The sequence below is a fragment of the Bombus pyrosoma genome, linkage group LG8, assembly GCF_014825855.1.
Source record: "Bombus pyrosoma isolate SC7728 linkage group LG8, ASM1482585v1, whole genome shotgun sequence".
Lineage (NCBI taxonomy): Eukaryota > Metazoa > Arthropoda > Insecta > Hymenoptera > Apidae > Bombus > Bombus pyrosoma.
Window position 1 is genome coordinate 3,178,938 of NC_057777.1, and position 19,102 is coordinate 3,198,039.

The 19,102-nt window shown below is 36.7% G+C and overlaps 3 protein-coding genes and 1 long non-coding RNA gene across 13 annotated transcripts in view; 1 reads left to right on the forward strand and 3 right to left on the reverse strand.

The window, feature by feature from the left end:
- Positions 1 to 5,401, reverse strand: part of LOC122570040 (pleckstrin homology domain-containing family G member 3) — a 100,602-nt gene extending 95,201 nt beyond the window's left edge. For all 5 annotated transcript variants that reach the window (XR_006317651.1, XM_043731854.1, XM_043731858.1 and 2 more), the window contains exons 1-4: positions 5,260 to 5,401; positions 4,983 to 5,155; positions 4,020 to 4,877; positions 3,791 to 3,908 (exon numbers count right to left, since the gene is read on the reverse strand). The gene's annotated coding sequence lies outside the window, so the exon portion shown is untranslated. The remainder of the gene's footprint in view (positions 1 to 3,790; positions 3,909 to 4,019; positions 4,878 to 4,982; positions 5,156 to 5,259) is intronic.
- LOC122570044 (carboxylesterase 1C-like) lies at positions 1,141 to 15,266 on the forward strand. The gene is made up of 4 exons (XM_043731868.1): positions 1,141 to 1,382; positions 5,227 to 5,497; positions 12,423 to 12,532; positions 13,706 to 15,266. The coding sequence occupies exons 1-4, from the start codon at positions 1,215 to 1,217 to the stop codon at positions 15,020 to 15,022; spliced, it is 1,866 nt and encodes a 621-aa protein (XP_043587803.1). The 5' UTR covers positions 1,141 to 1,214; the 3' UTR covers positions 15,023 to 15,266.
- On the reverse strand, positions 5,514 to 11,357 carry LOC122570051. Its single transcript, XR_006317670.1, has 3 exons — positions 10,811 to 11,357; positions 6,698 to 6,835; positions 5,514 to 6,139 (listed from the first exon to the last, which is right to left on the reverse strand). It is a non-coding gene; the product is annotated as an uncharacterized LOC122570051 (long non-coding RNA).
- A 139-nt stretch (positions 15,267 to 15,405) lies between the features above and the next one.
- The window catches only part of LOC122570047 (ras-related protein Rap1), a 68,478-nt gene continuing 64,781 nt past the window's right edge, over positions 15,406 to 19,102 (reverse strand). For 4 of the 6 annotated variants that reach the window (XM_043731874.1, XM_043731875.1, XM_043731878.1 and 1 more), the window contains exon 5: positions 15,648 to 16,695. In XM_043731874.1, the coding sequence (XP_043587809.1) occupies positions 16,606 to 16,695 (90 nt within the window). In that variant the 3' untranslated portion in view covers positions 15,648 to 16,605. Of the gene's footprint in view, positions 16,696 to 19,102 lie in introns of all 6 variants that reach the window. The other 2 variants (XM_043731880.1, XM_043731879.1) reach the window with 1 other exon arrangement.

Below are 19,102 nucleotides of genomic sequence, written 5' to 3' on the forward strand. Positions count from 1 at the left end.
ACGCGCATATTGTCTAATGCCCCGCTCGTTATCTCTTCGTTTCTGCGATTTTTGCGGTCACGCTAACCGCCGTCCTTTTCGATCGCTCCTCTAACCGCCGTTTCTTTCCACATTCTCTGTCTCTGTTCGCCCCTTTTTATCGCCGGTGAATCCTCGTTCTGTAAATAACGTTCGATCGCAACCGGTTGAGGTTTCACTTAAGAAGATTGAAGGATATTGGAAATGTCCGTTTGTACGTGCGATAAAACGGATTGAAATCAAACGAACGATATCGAACGATAAACGATCGATACGAGAGGAGCGATAAGAAATTACGCGATACGAATCGAAGTTTAGCGAGCGCTCTAACGAGAATACCGCGGATTTTTATGCAAATGTATGCCTCGGTGAACGCGACTGAAGAAATAAAATTTAGACAGACGTTCATTAACAATTATAACGAGCAGCCCCCTTCGAATATTTTATTTATTTTCGCGTATCATTTTCGTGGCTTCGAACTTCCCATAAATTCGACAAAATCCCCGGTCCCATCGTACAAGATCTTCTCCACGGTGCTAAGGACAAACCGACAGAAGCAGGTTCCCCTTTCCTTCTCGATTTTCTCCGAACACAAACCTCCAGAAACTGGACGAAAATAGAAATAGAAAAATATAGACGACGGAGAATGAGAGCGGTGGTAGTCAGTTTACTGCTGTTGCTCGTCAAATGCCTGCGTTTATCGTTACACAGACTTTATTACATTTTGCCCCCAATCGTGAAGACCTGTCGCTACATAGAATAATAAACCTCGTAAATCGTTCAATTATACAATGAAAGCTAAGCGATATTTCGTAGAATTAAAACACCAATTCTATCTGGAAATTTTGACGCCGTCAAATGTCCGTCACATAGAGATAACAAAGATAGAGATAACATCCAGTAACAGACAACAAAGACGAGAGATAGAGAAAAATTGCTATAAGGAAAATCGAAGTGACGTTGTCCTTCAACGACTCGAACGTGAAACACCAAACACGTTGACCATAAAGGTCGCACACCATGGCTACCAGGAGACTTTGAACGACGCAAGAAAGCCGCAGGTGAAAGCGCGCAGGTCTCGAAACAGCCTTAGGAGGAGAAACTGGTCGAGGGTGGACGATTGAAGTCACGCGAGGGTTGAACCGAGGCCCCAGAGCCGAGCCACTGATTCTTTCCGTGGCAAATCAGTCTGCAGAATGAAGTGTTCCGCGTGGTTGCTTTTCGCGTTGTTGCCGCGACTCTTCGCCGTCTTACCGGTCACCAATTCCCAAATCGTGGGCCAGAGGATCCCGGTTAGACAGGGTCTAGGTCGAGAGCAGCCAATCGTCAGGATCTCGGGCCAAGGATCGGTGGCTGGCAAGGAGGTGCGACACGATTTTATCGTGATTTAGTCATAGTAGCGATGGTCGAAAGAAAGTTGAAAGTTGATACTTGTTTCTTACGTTTCTTGTATATTTCTGGCATAAAGAATGAAAAAATCCGCGCGAGACGTTTTTCGCATATACCAAACACCCGTCTGTTCCCAGGCATAGGATCATGTTGCGCGTTTGAAATTTTCTTGTCAATCGTAATTCAACCTTTGCAAAATTACAGCGTTTCAGCTTCGTTTTATCGCTCTTTCAACTTTCTTCTGGCCATCGATGTACGCTCGTACAGATAATTTAACGTACTCGCTAGCAGCGTTACCGTACACCGGCTCTACGAGGTATTGGTTTGGTAACTAAGTGATTGCGGCTTTTGTCAATACCACCTAATGACAAAGCCCGCAATCACTTAATTGCCAACCTAATAATTCGAACGTTAATCATGGAAAATTTCGACGAGCGTTACGACGTTTTAAGGGGCGATTTTAAGGCGTGTTACGCGCGTTAGAGGAACATTTTTGAAATTGGAAATTTCAGTCGCATCGGATCGAAAACGTTTCTTAAAATGTCTCTTACTCAGACAAGTTACAGCAAGTTATTTATTGGAAAGATACGTTTAATGGAACAATGGTACGAGATAATACCTCGTCTTAAGCACGCAATTAGAGGCACGAGTGGGCTCGCTAAATATCACGGCTATTAGTATAGCGAATAATTGACCGTTCAGATCCTTTGGCGACCTTTGCCAGGCGTATGTTTGCAATGAGCGTCTCGTGACTTCTAGATACGTTTTCAGATCCGTCTCAAGTTTCACTGATATAATCGCAATAGTCGTCGCTCGTAGCTATAGCGCTAACGAAATTCCAAAATGCTTCGTATAACATATACCTAAGAAGTTACTAGGAATATTCGAATATTCTCGTGAGCCATTGTGCGCCTCAGGATTTTTGATCCAAGAAAATGGAGAAGGTAGAGACAGGCAGGTGAGTTGATCAATTTTGTAAAATGGTAGCAAAAGTGTGTCTAGAATGTGTCGCTTATCCAATAGAATAAAGAAGACAAATATATGATACAATATATGATAGACAATATATGATAGAGAAGTATGTAAACCGTTTGATGGAATTTTATTATTACAATTTATTATTACAACATATTTGATACATTATAGATGTATCAAAGTGTTGTAAAATATTTGTAAAAATACCTTGGGACATTTTGTTCAAAATCTTCTCGGTATCAACGTGTAAAGTGGTAGCTTTAAATTAATTGTGAGAGAAGATTCAACATTTTTCATCGTCGTTTCTTAGCTTAGTTCTACACATAGACACACAATTTAAACGAAAAATATATATAATGCGAATGAATCGAGTGGACGTGTTTCGCAGGTTGCTAGGCAATCAAACGGAAAGTTTTATTGTTAGGCGGTTTTCGGGCATTCGCTCTTTGCGATGCGGAAGTTTAACCTGTTAGATCGCATGGTGGCGATTTGTCGCCCCTTTGGCCCTTTCGCGCTCGAATTTCCCATCTCGTCGTTCGAACAAAATAATCCTTTTATTTACAGATCTCCTATCTTTTTGCTTCTTAATGTCAGTTTCGTTACAAGTAAGTTACGTCATTGCTGGTATTTTCAAGCATTGAAAATGTCCTGATTGAAATTCATTTGTCTTCGCTGTTAGTCATTTTAATGCTATTTTGATTTCTCATCTTCCTTTTGCTTTCACTTTCATTTTATAATTTCATAAAACAGTGACTGGGAATTGTACATATAGATAAGTGTAGAATACATGTAAAACTATACACGTAGAATTGAAGAAAATGTAGAATTGATACCAGAAGATACGCATCCTAAAAAAAATTAGGTCTAAAAATAGTAAATTTAACTTTTTTTTCGCCTACGAGTATTTGGCAAATGATCGAGATCTTCAGAGGCAACTTTAAACGAGATCTTCACTCTGTGTTCCTACTTCCTTTATTACATAAAATTACAGAATGGCAGTGTGGTACAACGACATCTGATTCCACGTTCGGATGATCCTCGTTTGCTTGTTCTCCTACTGTCGTTACATTTTTCTCTGTTAATATCGTTTTTTGTATAAGCGGGAAGAAATACAGTGGCAGAAACGAATATATCACTGTCCCGTATGTAAACGTTGAACCTAACCTCAAAGCTGCCTCTGAATAAATATTTGACATTTTAAACGTGTGACGAACAATAACATGCAAGCACTGTAACTTTCAATTGTTACAGTTAAGTATATGCAGATAATATGCGCGATGAATGTATAAACTGGGCCAACATTTATGAATTTTAATACTACACGGCTAGCATTTTTTCCCTTTTTCTCTTCGTTCTCGCGAAATTCTTGCAGCCACGGAATTTTAACAAAAAAGTTCAAAGAACTTACCGCACGTACTTGGCTCTCATGCATAATCATGTTTTTTCATGTTCTTCATGGAAACTGGTAGTTGTTTCTGGTAATCGGATATTCCAATTAGTGTCCCACATTTTTCTTTGTTGTTGATCTAAAAGCGAAATTTATCATCAAATTTACAATTGCGAAAGATCAGGCGAAATTGCTCGTTGTATTCGATCGAACTAAATGTAAAAATTATTATTAGACCGTGGATACTTACGCGAGTTTACATTTTTATGAATTTTGATTAAAAAACGTAGAGAATTGCTTTATCCATCGAGCATCGTGAAAAGTATCGCGTTTCGAATATCTTTCATTTATCTTTGATTATGTCCGACATTCTGACAACACTTAATTTCAATTTCTAAACCCGCCATTTATTAATGTGAAACGTAAAACAATTTCTATATGCAGAGGAAAGAATTTAGCGTAGAAAAAGTTATAATAGGAGAAGCTATGGCATAGTAAGTGGAATTACGTTGGTATTTTTACGAGCGAAACATCGAGATTAAAGCGAGGAAAGGATTCTCTTTAAAAAGTTCCGTTCCCTGCCATTTTTCTTCACGCGATAAAATGTGGCAGCGTAGTTAGATGAAAATCGTGAGAAGTTAGGTGAACTATGAGTAATGCAACTTTAATTGTCCATGAAAAAAAAAAAAAAGAAAAATGTACCATCGTTACGTTGTACTGGAACCTAATGCTAAGTTCATGAGTTTCGAAACTTTGATTCGGGCCCAGCCAATTTTTGATTATTATGCCTGGCTGTACGTGGAAGAGTAATTTGTCACACGTAAATTCGCGTTTCATCGAGAAATGACGCCGTCGATTAGGCGTTTTCCTCAGAAATCGTAATGCCAGTGAATAACGCGAAATTCCCTCCACATTTACGATAAAATTATTTGACATTGAGAGCGTAATATCTGGAATATTCCTCTTGTCAGAAAATATCGATCGAAGCGAGGATTCTACGCAGCGGTACATTTTAATTTGTCCAGTTTCCAATTCTCGCAGCTTTCTATTCTTTCTCCTTTTTTTATTTTTTCAATTTCTACGTCACGCTTAAGTTTTGTATTAAATTCTGTAATATGCGTAACAAGATGAAATTTAAGGCAGAAGCGTTAAACACTATGATAGCATAATTTTCCTGATTTTCCTGATGTCTACATTTTTGCGATCCTCCCACCTTTCTTTTAATCTTCTTTTAATCTTCATCAAAAAATTTCACCATTCCAGCTCCAGGAATTAGACATAGTAGTATCACAAGTTTTCAATTTTCATAATTTCTTTTTTACTTTCCTGGTCTCCATGCTCTTTCTAGCTTTGCAAATTTACTTTGCAAATTTTCCAACATTTAACCTGCAAACAAGTATCCATTTTTATCTGCGAGCAAACAATTATAGGACGATCGTCTTTCTTCTACTTTACAGGTAACTGTAAACTCGATAAAGGTGATAGAATACCTGGGAATTCCTTATGCCCAGCCACCATTGGGAAAATTACGTTTTGCTGCGCCTGTTACCGACCCCCTACCATCGTGGAGCGGCGTGCGAAACGCAACAAAATTTGCACCGTCCTGTCAACAAATGACCGACAAGCCGAAACTTCACGAACAACACTACAAAAGATTGCTACCGGTTGAGCAACCCGATCCTGGAGTTAGCGAGGATTGTCTGTACTTGAACATCTTTTCCCCAGACGGTAAGTAAAATTAAGATCGGATCGGTAATGCGAGGATTTGCTTTTCATTTATCCGTTTTCTTTTTTTTTTTTTTTTTTGTTTAATCTTCTCGAGGATAGAAAAATGAATACGAGACGAACAGCTAGAAAATGAAACGAAACGTGGGAGACAGATTTGTCTGCAGTTGGCAATTAATTCCTTTAAAGGTAGAGAAAAGTTAATACGAGAGAGGACAGATATATAAAAACATATGAAACGTGGAAGACACGTTTTTCTGCACTTTGTAATTACTTTTTCAATGGTAGGAAAATTAACAAAGAAGCAGCATAAAAATGCATTAAAACGTGTGAAGATAATGTTAAAGATGTTAGAGAGAAAGATATAAAAATAAATTGAATTTAAATTTGGAAGGTATCTTTTCCCTGCTTTCCAGTTCCTTTTCTTCCCAGGACATGGAAAGTTAAAATTAGAAAGCCAGACAAAAACGAATTAAAATGGGAAAACGTCTAAATTTAGAAACACTCGTACGAGACTCTCTCAAGATCTATCGAGAGTTTTAAGTTCCAAATTTTTTGTCATACATACGTGTCCGCTCAAAACTTTGGGGGATTTCGAAAGCAGCAACGACTCGATAAATGAATATTCTCTTCATCGTATCGAAACTGTAACGAATTATATCCAGCAATATCATTTTTAATTACGACATTTCTGTTTCTTTCGAGAAAAATAAATACGCGCGAAAATTTGTTTCGTCTAAAAAGGCAAAAGCTGCTTAAAAGCGACGCAGATTCGAAATATCTGAGATCCCGTTACTAAACACAAATTTCGTAATCGTAATTCCAGATGGAACTGATAACAGTGCACTCGATGAAACTTTCGATACTCGACACGTGAATCGTTTCCTCTCGTTCGAACAAAAGTTGCACTTTTTTGCTAACACGCGAATGACGATGATCAGTGGCTCGTTTCTTCGTCTTTGACGACATATCGTGTAACGAGGTGGTGTGACTCGATGGTTATCTCGTCATGAAAAAAAAACCCATGATTAGAACGTCGTCGTGTATCGACGAGGTTTAACTTCTTTTCCCTCGTTTTGTTTTTTCTCTAAGCGACGCGTGAGCGATTAATAACGCTGTGTGCACACCGATAGTTTCGTTTAAAGAGCCGTTCTACAGTTTCAGTTGTACAGTAAGGAAATTAGACTCGTGTAAACTACCTACTCGTTCGAGCTGTGCTTTGAAGTTAGATGCTAATTGGCAAATAGCTTTCTGCGATGTTTTTCAAAATGCTTCAGCTGCGGAGTTGCGCTTTGACGACTTAATTTTCCTCCACCGTGTATACTATAGTGTATAGAATCTCTGTAAAGAGTAATTTCTTCATTAGTAAGTCGAAGCTGAAGAAATTTTTGTTTACAAATTACGGAAACCGTCGAACGTTATTTGGAGACTAAAAAATCTAATATTTAATTTCTATTTAATTTACAAAAAGTTAAAAAAATCAGTTTACGATTACCAGGAAGATTTTCCAAAGTGCAAAAGTTTTTAATTAAAGAAAGCTGAGCGAAGATATCGAGAACTTGGTGTGGAATCTTTATAAATGTTTTACAGTCCACGTATGGCCTGCTGAAAATCAGCTTGTCAATATTCAAGGTCACCATTACCCCCATTCCTAACTCTATCTATTCACCAATATAGGTCTACTACTCGTTCAGAAAATATATACGTGACTACTCATAATTCACAATATATTGATCGAATAATTGCTGCAATTTTTGCTTATATATTTTATGTAAAACAGCCTATATATTTTTACCTGGAACATGGGCTCTGACTTATCGAGCAATTTCTCGATTGACAATAAATGCGGGCAGCTGCGTGTCAATGGTACGTAAATTTGGTAGTTTCAGGATGTCGGTTAAGGACTAGGATAATAGCGGCATTACGAGCATCATTTTCAGCTAATTTCGGATGTCTCGTGCATCATAGCGCTCGTAAATCGCGAAAGGAAGAAAAGATTTCCCAAGGTTTATCCCGTAACCTAACCTCTCCTTTTAGCGTCGATCAAGAAACGCTATGCCAATACGCATAGAAAGAAATTTTTCCTTTAAACTAGTTAACCCTTAACCGATCTTACAATTGGGTCATTAATGACTGCAATAATTCCATTTAGGGCACTGAATTTTCGAGTATTTAATTATATTTTAGATATAGATATAGTTTAGATATAGTTTTGCATTGCAAAAATTGTCAGTCATCTTTGTCACGTAAGATGGAAAATTAATCAATTATAAATTAAAATTAGAAATATGTCAATTATTGTGATAATCTCTGTCCGGACGATCGGAGGTTAAATTACTTTCATCGTTAAAAAGGTTACCAGACCTAAGCCCAATGTAGCCCTGAAACCCTGACACCGAAGTAACCTTAAACCTAATCAAAATCTAATCTAACCCTTTTGATAAATTTCGAACGTTAAGCGGATTAAAGTGAAAGGAAATGAAATTCTTTAAATTTTTTCCTTGTTCCGTAAAAAGAGATTAGAGTCCAGAATACTGAAAATTGAGAAAAGTCGCTAAACTGCGTAATTGCCAGACTTCTCCGTTTAACCAGTTGGAAAACTTGAGTAATTTCTTTTCCAAGACTTAAGATTTCAACAAGTATAGAGGATTAAGCGCGATACAGATGGAGGTTATGTTTCTGATTTCAATGATAGCACTTACTTGGTATAGATTACAGTCTAGATGACAAATTGCACACTTCTTGCGCAACGATTATCGAGATTAGCCTAATACACTGGTAGAACAAGCGGCTATTAGGATGGAAAACGTGAACGCTATAATTTTAGTTGAGGAAAACCCTTGATAAACCTCTAGTCATGAGATTGATTACCATGTCGCCAATTTTATAAATGTTCGATATAGGTCGAGGACGTTGCCTGTGGCTTCTTTCTAGCTTATATAGTTGCGCCATGAAATTTTCATGAAGCATTAAAAAAAAAAAAAAGAAAAAAGTGAAAATAGTCACAATAGCGAGAAGATAAGGACAAGATTATATAACGTGGTAGAGGAAACAAGAATTCGGAGATTGGTCTGAAAGATAGTTAATGGAAGAGAAACACGTATGTGAAACGATAAATGAAACCGATCAATCATACAGGACAGGTTTATGATAGCAATTATTGCCAATTTGCAAAATATTTCATTCTTTCTATGGACGAAATGGAGTGGTTAGAAACGTATTAAATCATGTCTAGATCTCTAGGGCTGATTACTTTGAAAATTCTGAGATGGGCAAAGATAATGTTAGAAAACAATTTCAGGTTTATAGCAGTGTGAATTATTGTGAAAAATGTGGAAAATTCATGGCTCCGTGAAAAGGTAAATTCAGATTAATAGAATGAAATTCACAACCGTTTTCTTGCAACAGAAGAAGTTACCATCTACCTCAAGATCTGTCTTAGAGTCAGTTCCGGGTTACATGATATTGTACAGGACAAGTCGAACAATCTCAATGAATATTTGCTTATTAAGTTCTGAAATTTCCTAGAATATTTCGTTCTCCTGAGAGCTTTTACAAAATACTAAAATCTACAATCGCATAGTATATAATCGAGCTAAAAAATTAACTTGTGGATTCAGAGGTGATTGTAGTATTCAATATGGCGATCGTTTCAAGAAAACATTATGGAACCACGTGATTATAACCTAGAACGATTGCATCTCCTAACCAAAAATAAATTGGATCCACATGGACAAAAATGGTTTTAAGCAACTTTTCGTCCTTAATTTCAAGAAATGGAGTCGAATAGAACATTTATTTCTTTTCGGGCATATTTCTTTTCAAATATTTTATACACAAGAGGTAATAATATTACATTTAGATTGTCATGAATTTATAGAAAAATTAAAACTGCGCAAAATACACATAGTATGCAGAAATATAGAAAATATCCAAAGTGGGACGAAATAGATCTCCCTTTTAGATTCCGTTTGTTTTATTAGGTTTATAAACGTATCAATTTGCATAAAAATCTGCGAAGAAAAAATCTCTATTGAAATATAACATCCACTTCGACTATCATATAGCAGAGATATCGTAAAAGTTTCGAATCACCTTGTAGAAAGTTTGAAAAGAAATGAACGCGTGCAAGGTACGCGTGTCACGGTGGTCGACTCGAAAAGAGAAAAAATAGGATAGGGGACAGCCGGCGAATCGGGAAATCGTGTCGATCCCGCAAAGTCAACCCCGGTCGATATAGAAACAGCAAGGAGCAAGAGTAACAGTAACTGGTGCACGTCGTGGCACGCGATCTTTTAGGGTTAGTCGAGATGTTAAGATACTGCTGAGGCCGGTCACGAAACCACCTCCGTCCTGGCTACCCCTTACCCCACCACTATCACCAAATCTCCCCAATTGTCATTCTTTGCTTGAATTTTATTAAGATTTTTAAGCAGTTTGTTGAAGAAAGTTTGTCTCAGGTATCTTAGGAAAGTGAAACTTTTCATACATTAAAGAACTGTAACCAACTTTTCAAGTATAGCCTTGGTTAAATTTTATTTATTAGTTCCTCTCTACTAAGACCTTTTAACGAACTTTTTAGATGAAACATTATATTAAGGGTAGGTTTGGTTTTATATATGATTAGATAGCACTTGAAGGTCCCTAGTATGTTTAAGTACTTGATTAAACTTCATAGATAAAAAGGTAATAAGTATCTATGATATAACTTGCCTTTATTTTTAAACCTGACTTATATAATGAACTTATTGAATCTCCTAGGTTCTCCTTAAGCTTAAAGACAACTATAGAGTTGTAATTCAATAAATTGAACATTTTCATTTCTTAAATTGCATTTTTTTATGCAATGAAGGCAGTTCATAGTTCAATACCTCTAGTTTGATCATATATTTTATTACTTCTTTCACCCCATTTGTCACCCTTTATGCTTAACCTTTTAACATGGTTACTTGAATCTGTCTCACTGACAAATATACTTTGAATTAAACTCAAATTTGATGTACTAATAAAAATGTTTGTAATATCATATCTTCAAACCTTGCTACATATTTTATTATTTCACATAATCTCTGACATTTAGTACATCAAAGTTTAATGAACAAATTTGCTTAAATCAACTAATACATTTTTAATAAAATCCAAACTTAATGTATGTAAATGTTTTACAATACAGTCTCTTCAAATCTTACTATTCCTCTTATTAGTGCACCTAACCTCTAGTAAACAAACTAGTTTCAGATGTAGATCCATAAAATATCCCAAACTTAATGAAAGTACACAAGTGTTTTTAATATCTTCAAATTTTATTATACTCACCTCATCTCTAACATTTCATACGTGAAAATTTGATGATCAATTAAAACTGGTTCCAGATGCAGCTTTACGAAGCATCCCTCTTATCCTGACCTGTTTCAAACGCGTCAAAAACCAGAAATCAATTCTTCTATTTGAAACTAATCAACCACATACGAACTTGGAAAAGATTCGTGCCGTGTGCAATCACGATAGTCGTTTAATGAATCGTTGTGGCAGTTCCGTATCCCCGTGAATGGTTATTTTTGGATGGTTCAGACGCCATGACAGAAGGTACCGATAACGAAGACCAGGCCGAACTTCCGGTTACCGAACCTATATGCTTCTATCGTCTGCTTAAGCTTATCGCGCCATCTAAAGCATCCTGCCGAGCAATGGCCTGAATTTTCCTCGACCTTGGCACGCTTCAAAAACCGGCCACACGCTACACGTTACATAGCCCCTTGAAAGAAATCACCGAAATTAATTATTCAAACGGTAACCCCAACCAGATGGTCTTCGTGCTTTTGATCCAACCTTTTCATGGAAGTTTTTATAACTTTTCCGCTGAATAACGTTTAAATGGACTTCGTAGTTATTCGTGAATTGTGGCCATTTTCCCTGGATATTTGGAAGTTATCGATATATAGGCAGATAATTCTTTGATATGGAATATATCGATATAGGAAATCTATTATAATTTATTTTTATAGTTATTATAGTTAATCCTTTTATATGCCTTATTAATTTAAGCAATTAAATATAATTTAATTTTATAATTATTGAATGCATTATAGATATTGGTTTTAAATAATACAGGACCTCTTCTGGAATTTCTGGCTCGTTCGTTTAGAGTCTGAGGTATATTGATTTAGGAAATTTATCATAATTCTCAATTAGAAGAACAAAATTATCTATAAAATATAAATTTGTCCCAAGATTTGTTCTTTAAGCATTATGTAGGATATTTCAATATTCATCAAATCTTTATTAATTAATTCAGTAAGGAGACTTTTAATATGTTCAACCATACCCCTAATATTATTACCGTCTACATATGTATTTTACGTGAATTTATTGTTCAATTTATTGTCTAATCATTGAACTTCTTGCATCTCCAAACATTTATACTTTTACTAAGATTTTTTAAGTTTTGAATTTACAATGATGGTGATGATGATGACAATAGTAATAATAATAACAAAAAGATTTTCATTTTTGGAAATTTGATTATTCCGAGGCGTTCAGTACTCATCAGTGGCGAAGAATGATGGTATGCAATCGATTCACCGGTTTGACCGGATGCACACTTGCGAGAACGCACGTGTTCTTTGCGATCTTTGGAATTTACGAATGCGGCCTCAGTAACTCTTCGAATTCCAGCCAAAAAATGACGTCAATCAAATTTTTAACATTCGTTGCTTCCTCTACTATTGTAATTCTGCCTTAAAAAATAGCAAACAATAAAAATAACTATGGTCTATGATAAAAAAATAATTGAATGGGAAACGTATTAAGTTCTTTTAATTTGAAATTATACAGAAGTTTCAAAATACGAATCATTATCATTTAAATAATTAAATCATATCACGGTGTAAATATGCTATACTATGTATATGGAATTAAATTTTCGTAGGGAACAAACCAAGCGATGGATGGCCAGTGATGGTGTGGTTTCATGGTGGTGATTTCAACACTGGCACCCCAGCCATATGGAATGCCTCAATTTTCGTCAGCAGACAGAAAGTGAGTTACTCAACAAATATATTAGATTCTAAAAATTCCAAAATTACAATATTTCATCCACTACATAACCTGGATTTCAAAAATGACCATATAAACATATGTAACAATTATTATGAAATTACATGTACAGGGTGTTTCAATTATCTAACAATAAAGGATAGAAAACTAAGTTGTAAATAGGACGAAAATTTAAATGTGTGTGTGCTCTTTTTTACAATTTTTTTCAGATATTATTTTGTAACAAGCCTAGGTTTTATTATTTTTACATTGGAAGGACGTTTTGTGATTGGCAAGCGATGCTCTGACCTTACATCCTGTACATATTGTAGAAAAGAATCGCAGATTGCGAATCAATCAGAGTGAATGTTAAAAGTCGACAGAAAATCGAAGGAAATTAGGGTGTTTCTTCGTGCGCTTTCGATATACAAAGGTAAATTCGACCTTTGGAATCGCACCGGCCAACGGGTTCATCCATGATGCATATGTTAGGTTACGCTGTAAATGCTAATCCAGAAACAACGGCCACAGAAAATGTTATTTTAACGCGGGAATTCGTTATCGAGGGGAACACGTTTAACGACTCTTAAAAATTGTTATAGAAACGTACAACGATGTATTATACAGTAATACAAGGGACCTCGTGTGATCTAACTATATCGTTAAGAACTTCTAACCACTACTAATTCATTTATAGTCTTATAAAGCAATGTAAAAACGACGTTATAATAGAAAATCTTATATAGACAATATTAATAGTCTACCTTATAAACATTTCCCTATCTAACATACTGTTCAAAGCAGAATGAATCGTATAGGTTAATTCGTAACGTAACGTCCACACATTCCTAACCTCTTTCTCTTTCTCTCTTTCTCTCACTCTCACTTTCTCTCTCTCTCTTTCGGAGCTCCTTTTCTTCAAAAATCTGATCTACAAAAAGTTGAACAAACAAACAAAAAAGAAAGACGGGAAAAACACTGGTTCAGAAAATACAGACTGCAATCTCTCGCAGTTAAACGATCCTAACCCCTCTAAGAAGGAACATGTAACTTCGAAAACTCTTAGCCTATCCGTTTAACAATATTGCCTCTCGCTCTCAACTTCTCAAAGAAAAAACTCTTTAGAATTTCTAATTCTAACACGCTAACCGATCTAATCGATCATCTCCTCCTCAGATCATGGTGATCACTGTGGCGTATCGTCTCAATATCCTGGGCTTCTTCACGACCATGGATTCGGAGGCTCCAGGGAATTACGGGATGTTCGACCAGATAGCATCTCTGGATTGGATCCAGAAGAAGATCCAGCATTTCGGAGGTTCTCCATACAACGTGGTGATCTACGGCCACAGCTCCGGTGCTATAAGCGTGGGTTTACACCTGGTGAGTCCTCTGAGCAGAGGTAAATTCTCCAAAGCCATCGCCATGAGCGGAGACGCGGTGAGCTCGGTTGGCTCGCCTCAAAATGAATTACCGGTGGTCGACATCGTCACCGATACGTTTGGTTGTTATCGACGACCAACGTCAGCGCTGATGGAGTGTCTTCGTCGAGTAAACGTGACAGCCTTGGTCGATCTAACTTCCTCTATCGAGACCTGGGGTCCCATCGTTGACTACGAGACAAACAACTCCACGGAACCGTTTCTACCTATGCATCCAAAAGACATATTAGACAGTGGCACTTTGAACTCCGTTCCTTTAATCGTCGGTTACACCAATAATGAACAGGCGTTGGCCTATATAGAGTCCCTAGACAAGGGGGACTTGGATGGAAAGCTTTCTTATAGAAATTTCGAGATGATGATTACTGACGAGTTCGTATCATTGGTCCAGGAAGATAACAGTACCTGCGAACTGAAACCAGAAATGATCGCCGAGGCGGTGCTGTTCTTTTACAAGCCTCATCCACCGAGCAAGGATCAAGGTAATCTTCGGGACAGGTACTTGGATCTGCAAACGGAGAAGAAATACGCAGCTGGGCTCACTCTGTTGGCTGGTAAGGTGTCCAAGGAAAAGCTGGCGTATGTTTACAGGTTTGACTACAGGCCCAAGACTCAGTCTGTCATCAAGGATGTGCCTGAATGGGCCGGGGTTCCTCACATGTTCGAGCTTCCATTTTTCTGGGGACTTCCCCAAATGACTAACAGCCCTGTTCAATGGAATTTCGCCGACAAGAAAATGGCCGAGGTAGTAATGGGGATGCTGGGTAATTTCGCCAAGAATGGCAATCCAGGAATTGTTAAATGGGAATCGTACACCGAAGAAGATCCTGGAATCTTAATCATCGATAGGAACCTCGATATGAGCGATTCCAATGTTATTGATTACAAAGCACTGGCTTTCTGGAACGAATATTATCCGATGATTCTTAAAGAGACGATGAATAATTGTTGCAACATGACCAGTCACTCCACCGCATGGAGAGAAGCTTCTTATGGGGTTGTTCTAAGTGGATTCGCTGTTGTCACGATGTTCTGGTGCTTGGAATTGTAGTCGATGAATTATTTAGGTTTCCTTTGCATGCGTACGATGGAGTCTCTTCTATACAAACGTTGATGAGTTTCGGGCGTCCTGGTTTGTGTTATCTTCTTGATAGATGAATCGTGTAATATAGTCTGCTCTTCGTTCAATTAATTCCATTTTGCGCTCGATCGGCCGCATTATGGCTTGTGTTTTCATAACGCACGCGATGGCTGCATAAAAACAGACCTAAATGCGAAACGCCGATGCATCACGAGCATCGTTTAGCATTTTACGTAAAGGTGTAATAATTTTAGTTTGGTCGTAAGGACAACGAAAACGCTTAGGACATTAAAGAAAGGTTGAGAAGGCAAAGTGGTGTATGTTCGCAGAAAGTTTTCCAGTCTAACGATTTGTACGCTTCGAACAATATTTATTACGAAACAAAACCAAATTTTAAACGGATTAAATATATATATATATATGAAACTTACACGATCGTATAAAAAAAAGAAGGGAAAAAACAGATTAGGTGTCTAGGTTGTAGCAATGAGGAGGAGAACCAGAGAGCCTGGGCTTATTTTCTTTGTTTTCGTTTTTTATCTTTTTCTTAACATTCACTGAGAGATTTTTTATTATTTGCTTTAATACGGAGAGATATAGAAAAAACATATATTGTTCGAGAAACAAACGGTTGATATAACTTATGAATATTTTGATGCTTCGATAATAATTAATAATAATAATAATAGTAATAATAATCATTCGTGTGTGTGTCTCTGTCTGTCTGTGTTCTTTTTCTCTTTATTGTGTGTATGTGTACTGTCTATGTATAATTATTATATTATATATATATATATAAGAGAGAAGTGCGCGGCGAGCGATGCATGAGGGCCAGTGGCCTGCGCACGCGCACATCCAAACATTTTTCTTTTTTTTTTTCATCCTTTTCTCCTAAATATATATATATATATATATTTATATACTATCATTAATTAATCATATTTCTTTTATTCATCCCCACTTGTGTTCTTCTGTCTTCTCTCTTCCTTTCTTTTTCTTCTTGTTTATTCATTAATGCAAAACTCCTACTATAATGATAACCGACGTCACGGGGTCTCGTTAACACTAAAAAACTCTTTGTGCGCCTCTTTGTTTGCGCGTGCACACGAACCACCCCGGGACCAACGTATGTACAACATTATTAGTTTCTTTTTTTGTTATTTTTTACTCCCTGCTTATATTTCCCCCGCTATCTCTGTTTTATTCTCTTCTACTTCCTTTTCCACGCTCTCCATCTTCCACACTTTCTTTCTTGCCCCTGTCTCTCATTGTCACCTCCTTCATTTATTTTTTTCTTCCTCTTCTTCTTGGTGTTCTACGTCTTCTTGTGTGTTCCGCGTTTCTTGTCCCTTTTTTCTTCTATTTATTGTGATTCCATCAGCCCCCTCCTTGTCAACTAGCTTTAGTTTTATTCAGTGATCGCCTGAACCCCTGTATCATCCGCTGGTTGTGTCCGGATTTGTTGCTGGTTGTTGCTGGTTGATTTTTTGTCCCTTTAGTTTTTCTGTGAATTTGTTTCATGCAGGAGAGTATGGGCTTCTGCTAGATCTACCTTACAGAAGTAGGCACAGCGATTTCTTTTTTTGCTTCATCTTCTTCTCTGGTGACTTTTTGTTGATTTGTCGCACCAGGTCATAGAAGATCTGCAATAAAAATAAGATTCAGTTAGTCGGTGAGTCTCATCGTGAGAGATTTTGAGTCACCACAGAAATGGAATTTCAAAATTTCCAACAATAACATTCAACAGTAAGAATAATTCAATGCTACATGTTAAGATTGAAATCTGTTTGCTTATTCTGCTAAAAGGAGGAAAGCCATATCCAAAGATAAATCTGTAGAAGTGAGAACAACCGAATATTACAAATTGAAATTGAAATATTTCTATTTAATTTATTATAGGAAGGGAAGCAATTTGAAGGTAAAAAAGAAAATCCTTACAGCAACTCGATAAAGTTAGGTTTCATAAGTCTCAGAGGGAAAGAATAGAAACTGGCATGTGGACATGTATGAATGAGATTTCTCCAAAGCAATTATTTCACAGAAAGTATTTGTATTACTGCTTTACAGTTCGCAAAGTTGCTATCTACTAATGAGATAGAACTTATCTCCACTTTAGCTGTGATAGTACAAACAATTAGCTGTTTCCATGAAAAAAGAACTTTATTCCTATTGAGCCAAAGTTAGTAGGCCTAATATTGCTGGCAGAAGTGTAAAATGAAAATACTTCAGGCGAGTCTACATGTGGAAGTTTGGCGAAAGATGGAATTCTCTATCCAAGTTGATACAGATAGATGTAAATAAAAATTTATTTAAACTAATCTATAAAAATTTAATTAATCCCTTGTCTATGCTCTTTCGCATCTTCAGTTTCATTTTCTCCTTATCATCTGATCACGCTTTTACGCTTTTAGATAATAAATAGAACCATACACACAATACGCATAATACAATCTGTATTCAGAAAAGAATTAAAAGGGCCGTACCTTCAATTATACAAGTGAATTGCAGTTCCCGACCAACGAAATAACGAAAGTAATCAAACACAGCAAAAGAGATGAATTCTCAGGGGAGGAGAAGTTATTCAGAAGTGAACTGGAGTACAGTTCACCGTAAAATCTTTAGAAACCTGTCTCAACAGAGTGTTTTCAAGGGGAGACGAATGGAGAGACATATCCGTCGAGAAAAATAATCATTGTTATCGCTAAATATCTGTGTTTCCAGCTTTCACATTGTAAAATAATTTTCAAACAAGTGCACAGGATCCAGTAGAATAAAATTTCAGTAAAACACCTTTAAAAGTTTTCACATAGAGGGAAAGTGTGATTTCTTAAAGATGAAATTAGATCATATTTCTTAAAGATTACAATTGAGGATCCAATATCGCGTTAACGCAAGTTTGCAATTTTCTTCCTATAATTTATATTAATACATTCCATCTGTCTGGCATTGTAGCTGTGAAAGGATATTCCAAGGAGATTTGTTTAGTGTCCGTTTTATCGCTATTTCTTCTTACATTTGTTCTTTTCAAGTTGTGAAAATCATTTTTCCTTCTGATCTGTGCGTGACTTTTATATTAATAAATATAACAGGCTATTACTATTCTAATATATTCTCCTACCGTTAGAAGAGATTCGGTGAAATCATAAATTAAGGCGTTGATCATGTCGATTAATTTATATAATCACAATTAGGGCTACCAGTTTGAAGAAGACTTAAAATGGAAACTTCTTAAATTTCAGATTGCAAATGTCATTTATAAGTTGATTATTAATTGGTATTTGAAGTAATATTCTGCCCACGACCCTTAGTCATTATTGCATCATTAAAAATTAATCTACAGCTGCAGAGGAAGAACAGCTCTGAACTGACGATAGTTTTGGCAAGTCTCCAAGTCTGCCTTATCAGTATTTCAGACTTGATTAATCTTATGGCTTCACTCTATCGTTCACGTTTCTCAGAATATCGTTAAAGCACCATTTGCCTATTATTTCACTGCTTGGTCTATAATGGGGTGAATTAGGATGATGGAAACATTAGGACGTTCGAACGACTCCTGCTATCTTTATTCTTCTTCTGGTCTATTCGAAGGATGATCGTGAATTGCAAGTCACACCATACAAACTGTGGTGAGCAGCGACGTGCGAATCATACTCCCACACCTAGGCGATTACGTTCCCACGTTCAATTAGAATATCTCAGCCTTCGTAACGGTCTTGAACTCCCACACTGGTGGTATTAATTAAAAACCAACAATAGCCTGTTCTCGATGGCAACGCTACTGTTATTTCGTAACAACGTTCCTTATTCGCTCTCCTCCAGCTACAACTTTGCACAGCTTGCACACGCACTCTCTATAGATCATTCCATATCATGATCCTCTTAGCTATAGTTCATTCGAATCTGCAAGTTTCATCTACTATCAAGTTTCATGCCATATGGGTGAAATATATTTGATATGAATAAGGACTGAATCTTTCAAGTTTCTCATAGATTCATCTCTAACTGAATATTTTAGTCTAATTTTGTTTACTAGAAATCGGATCTAATCCC

Coding starts and splice junctions, on each gene's coding strand:
- LOC122570044 (XM_043731868.1), top strand. CDS start 1,215: ATGAAGTGTTCCGCGTGGTTGCTTTTCGCGTTGTTGCCGCGACTCTTC. Junction 1,383..5,226: donor GATCGGTGGCTGGCAAGGAG/GTGCGACACGAT, acceptor TCTACTTTACAG/GTAACTGTAAACTCGATAAA. Junction 12,533..13,705: donor TTTTCGTCAGCAGACAGAAA/GTGAGTTACTCA, acceptor TCTCCTCCTCAG/ATCATGGTGATCACTGTGGC.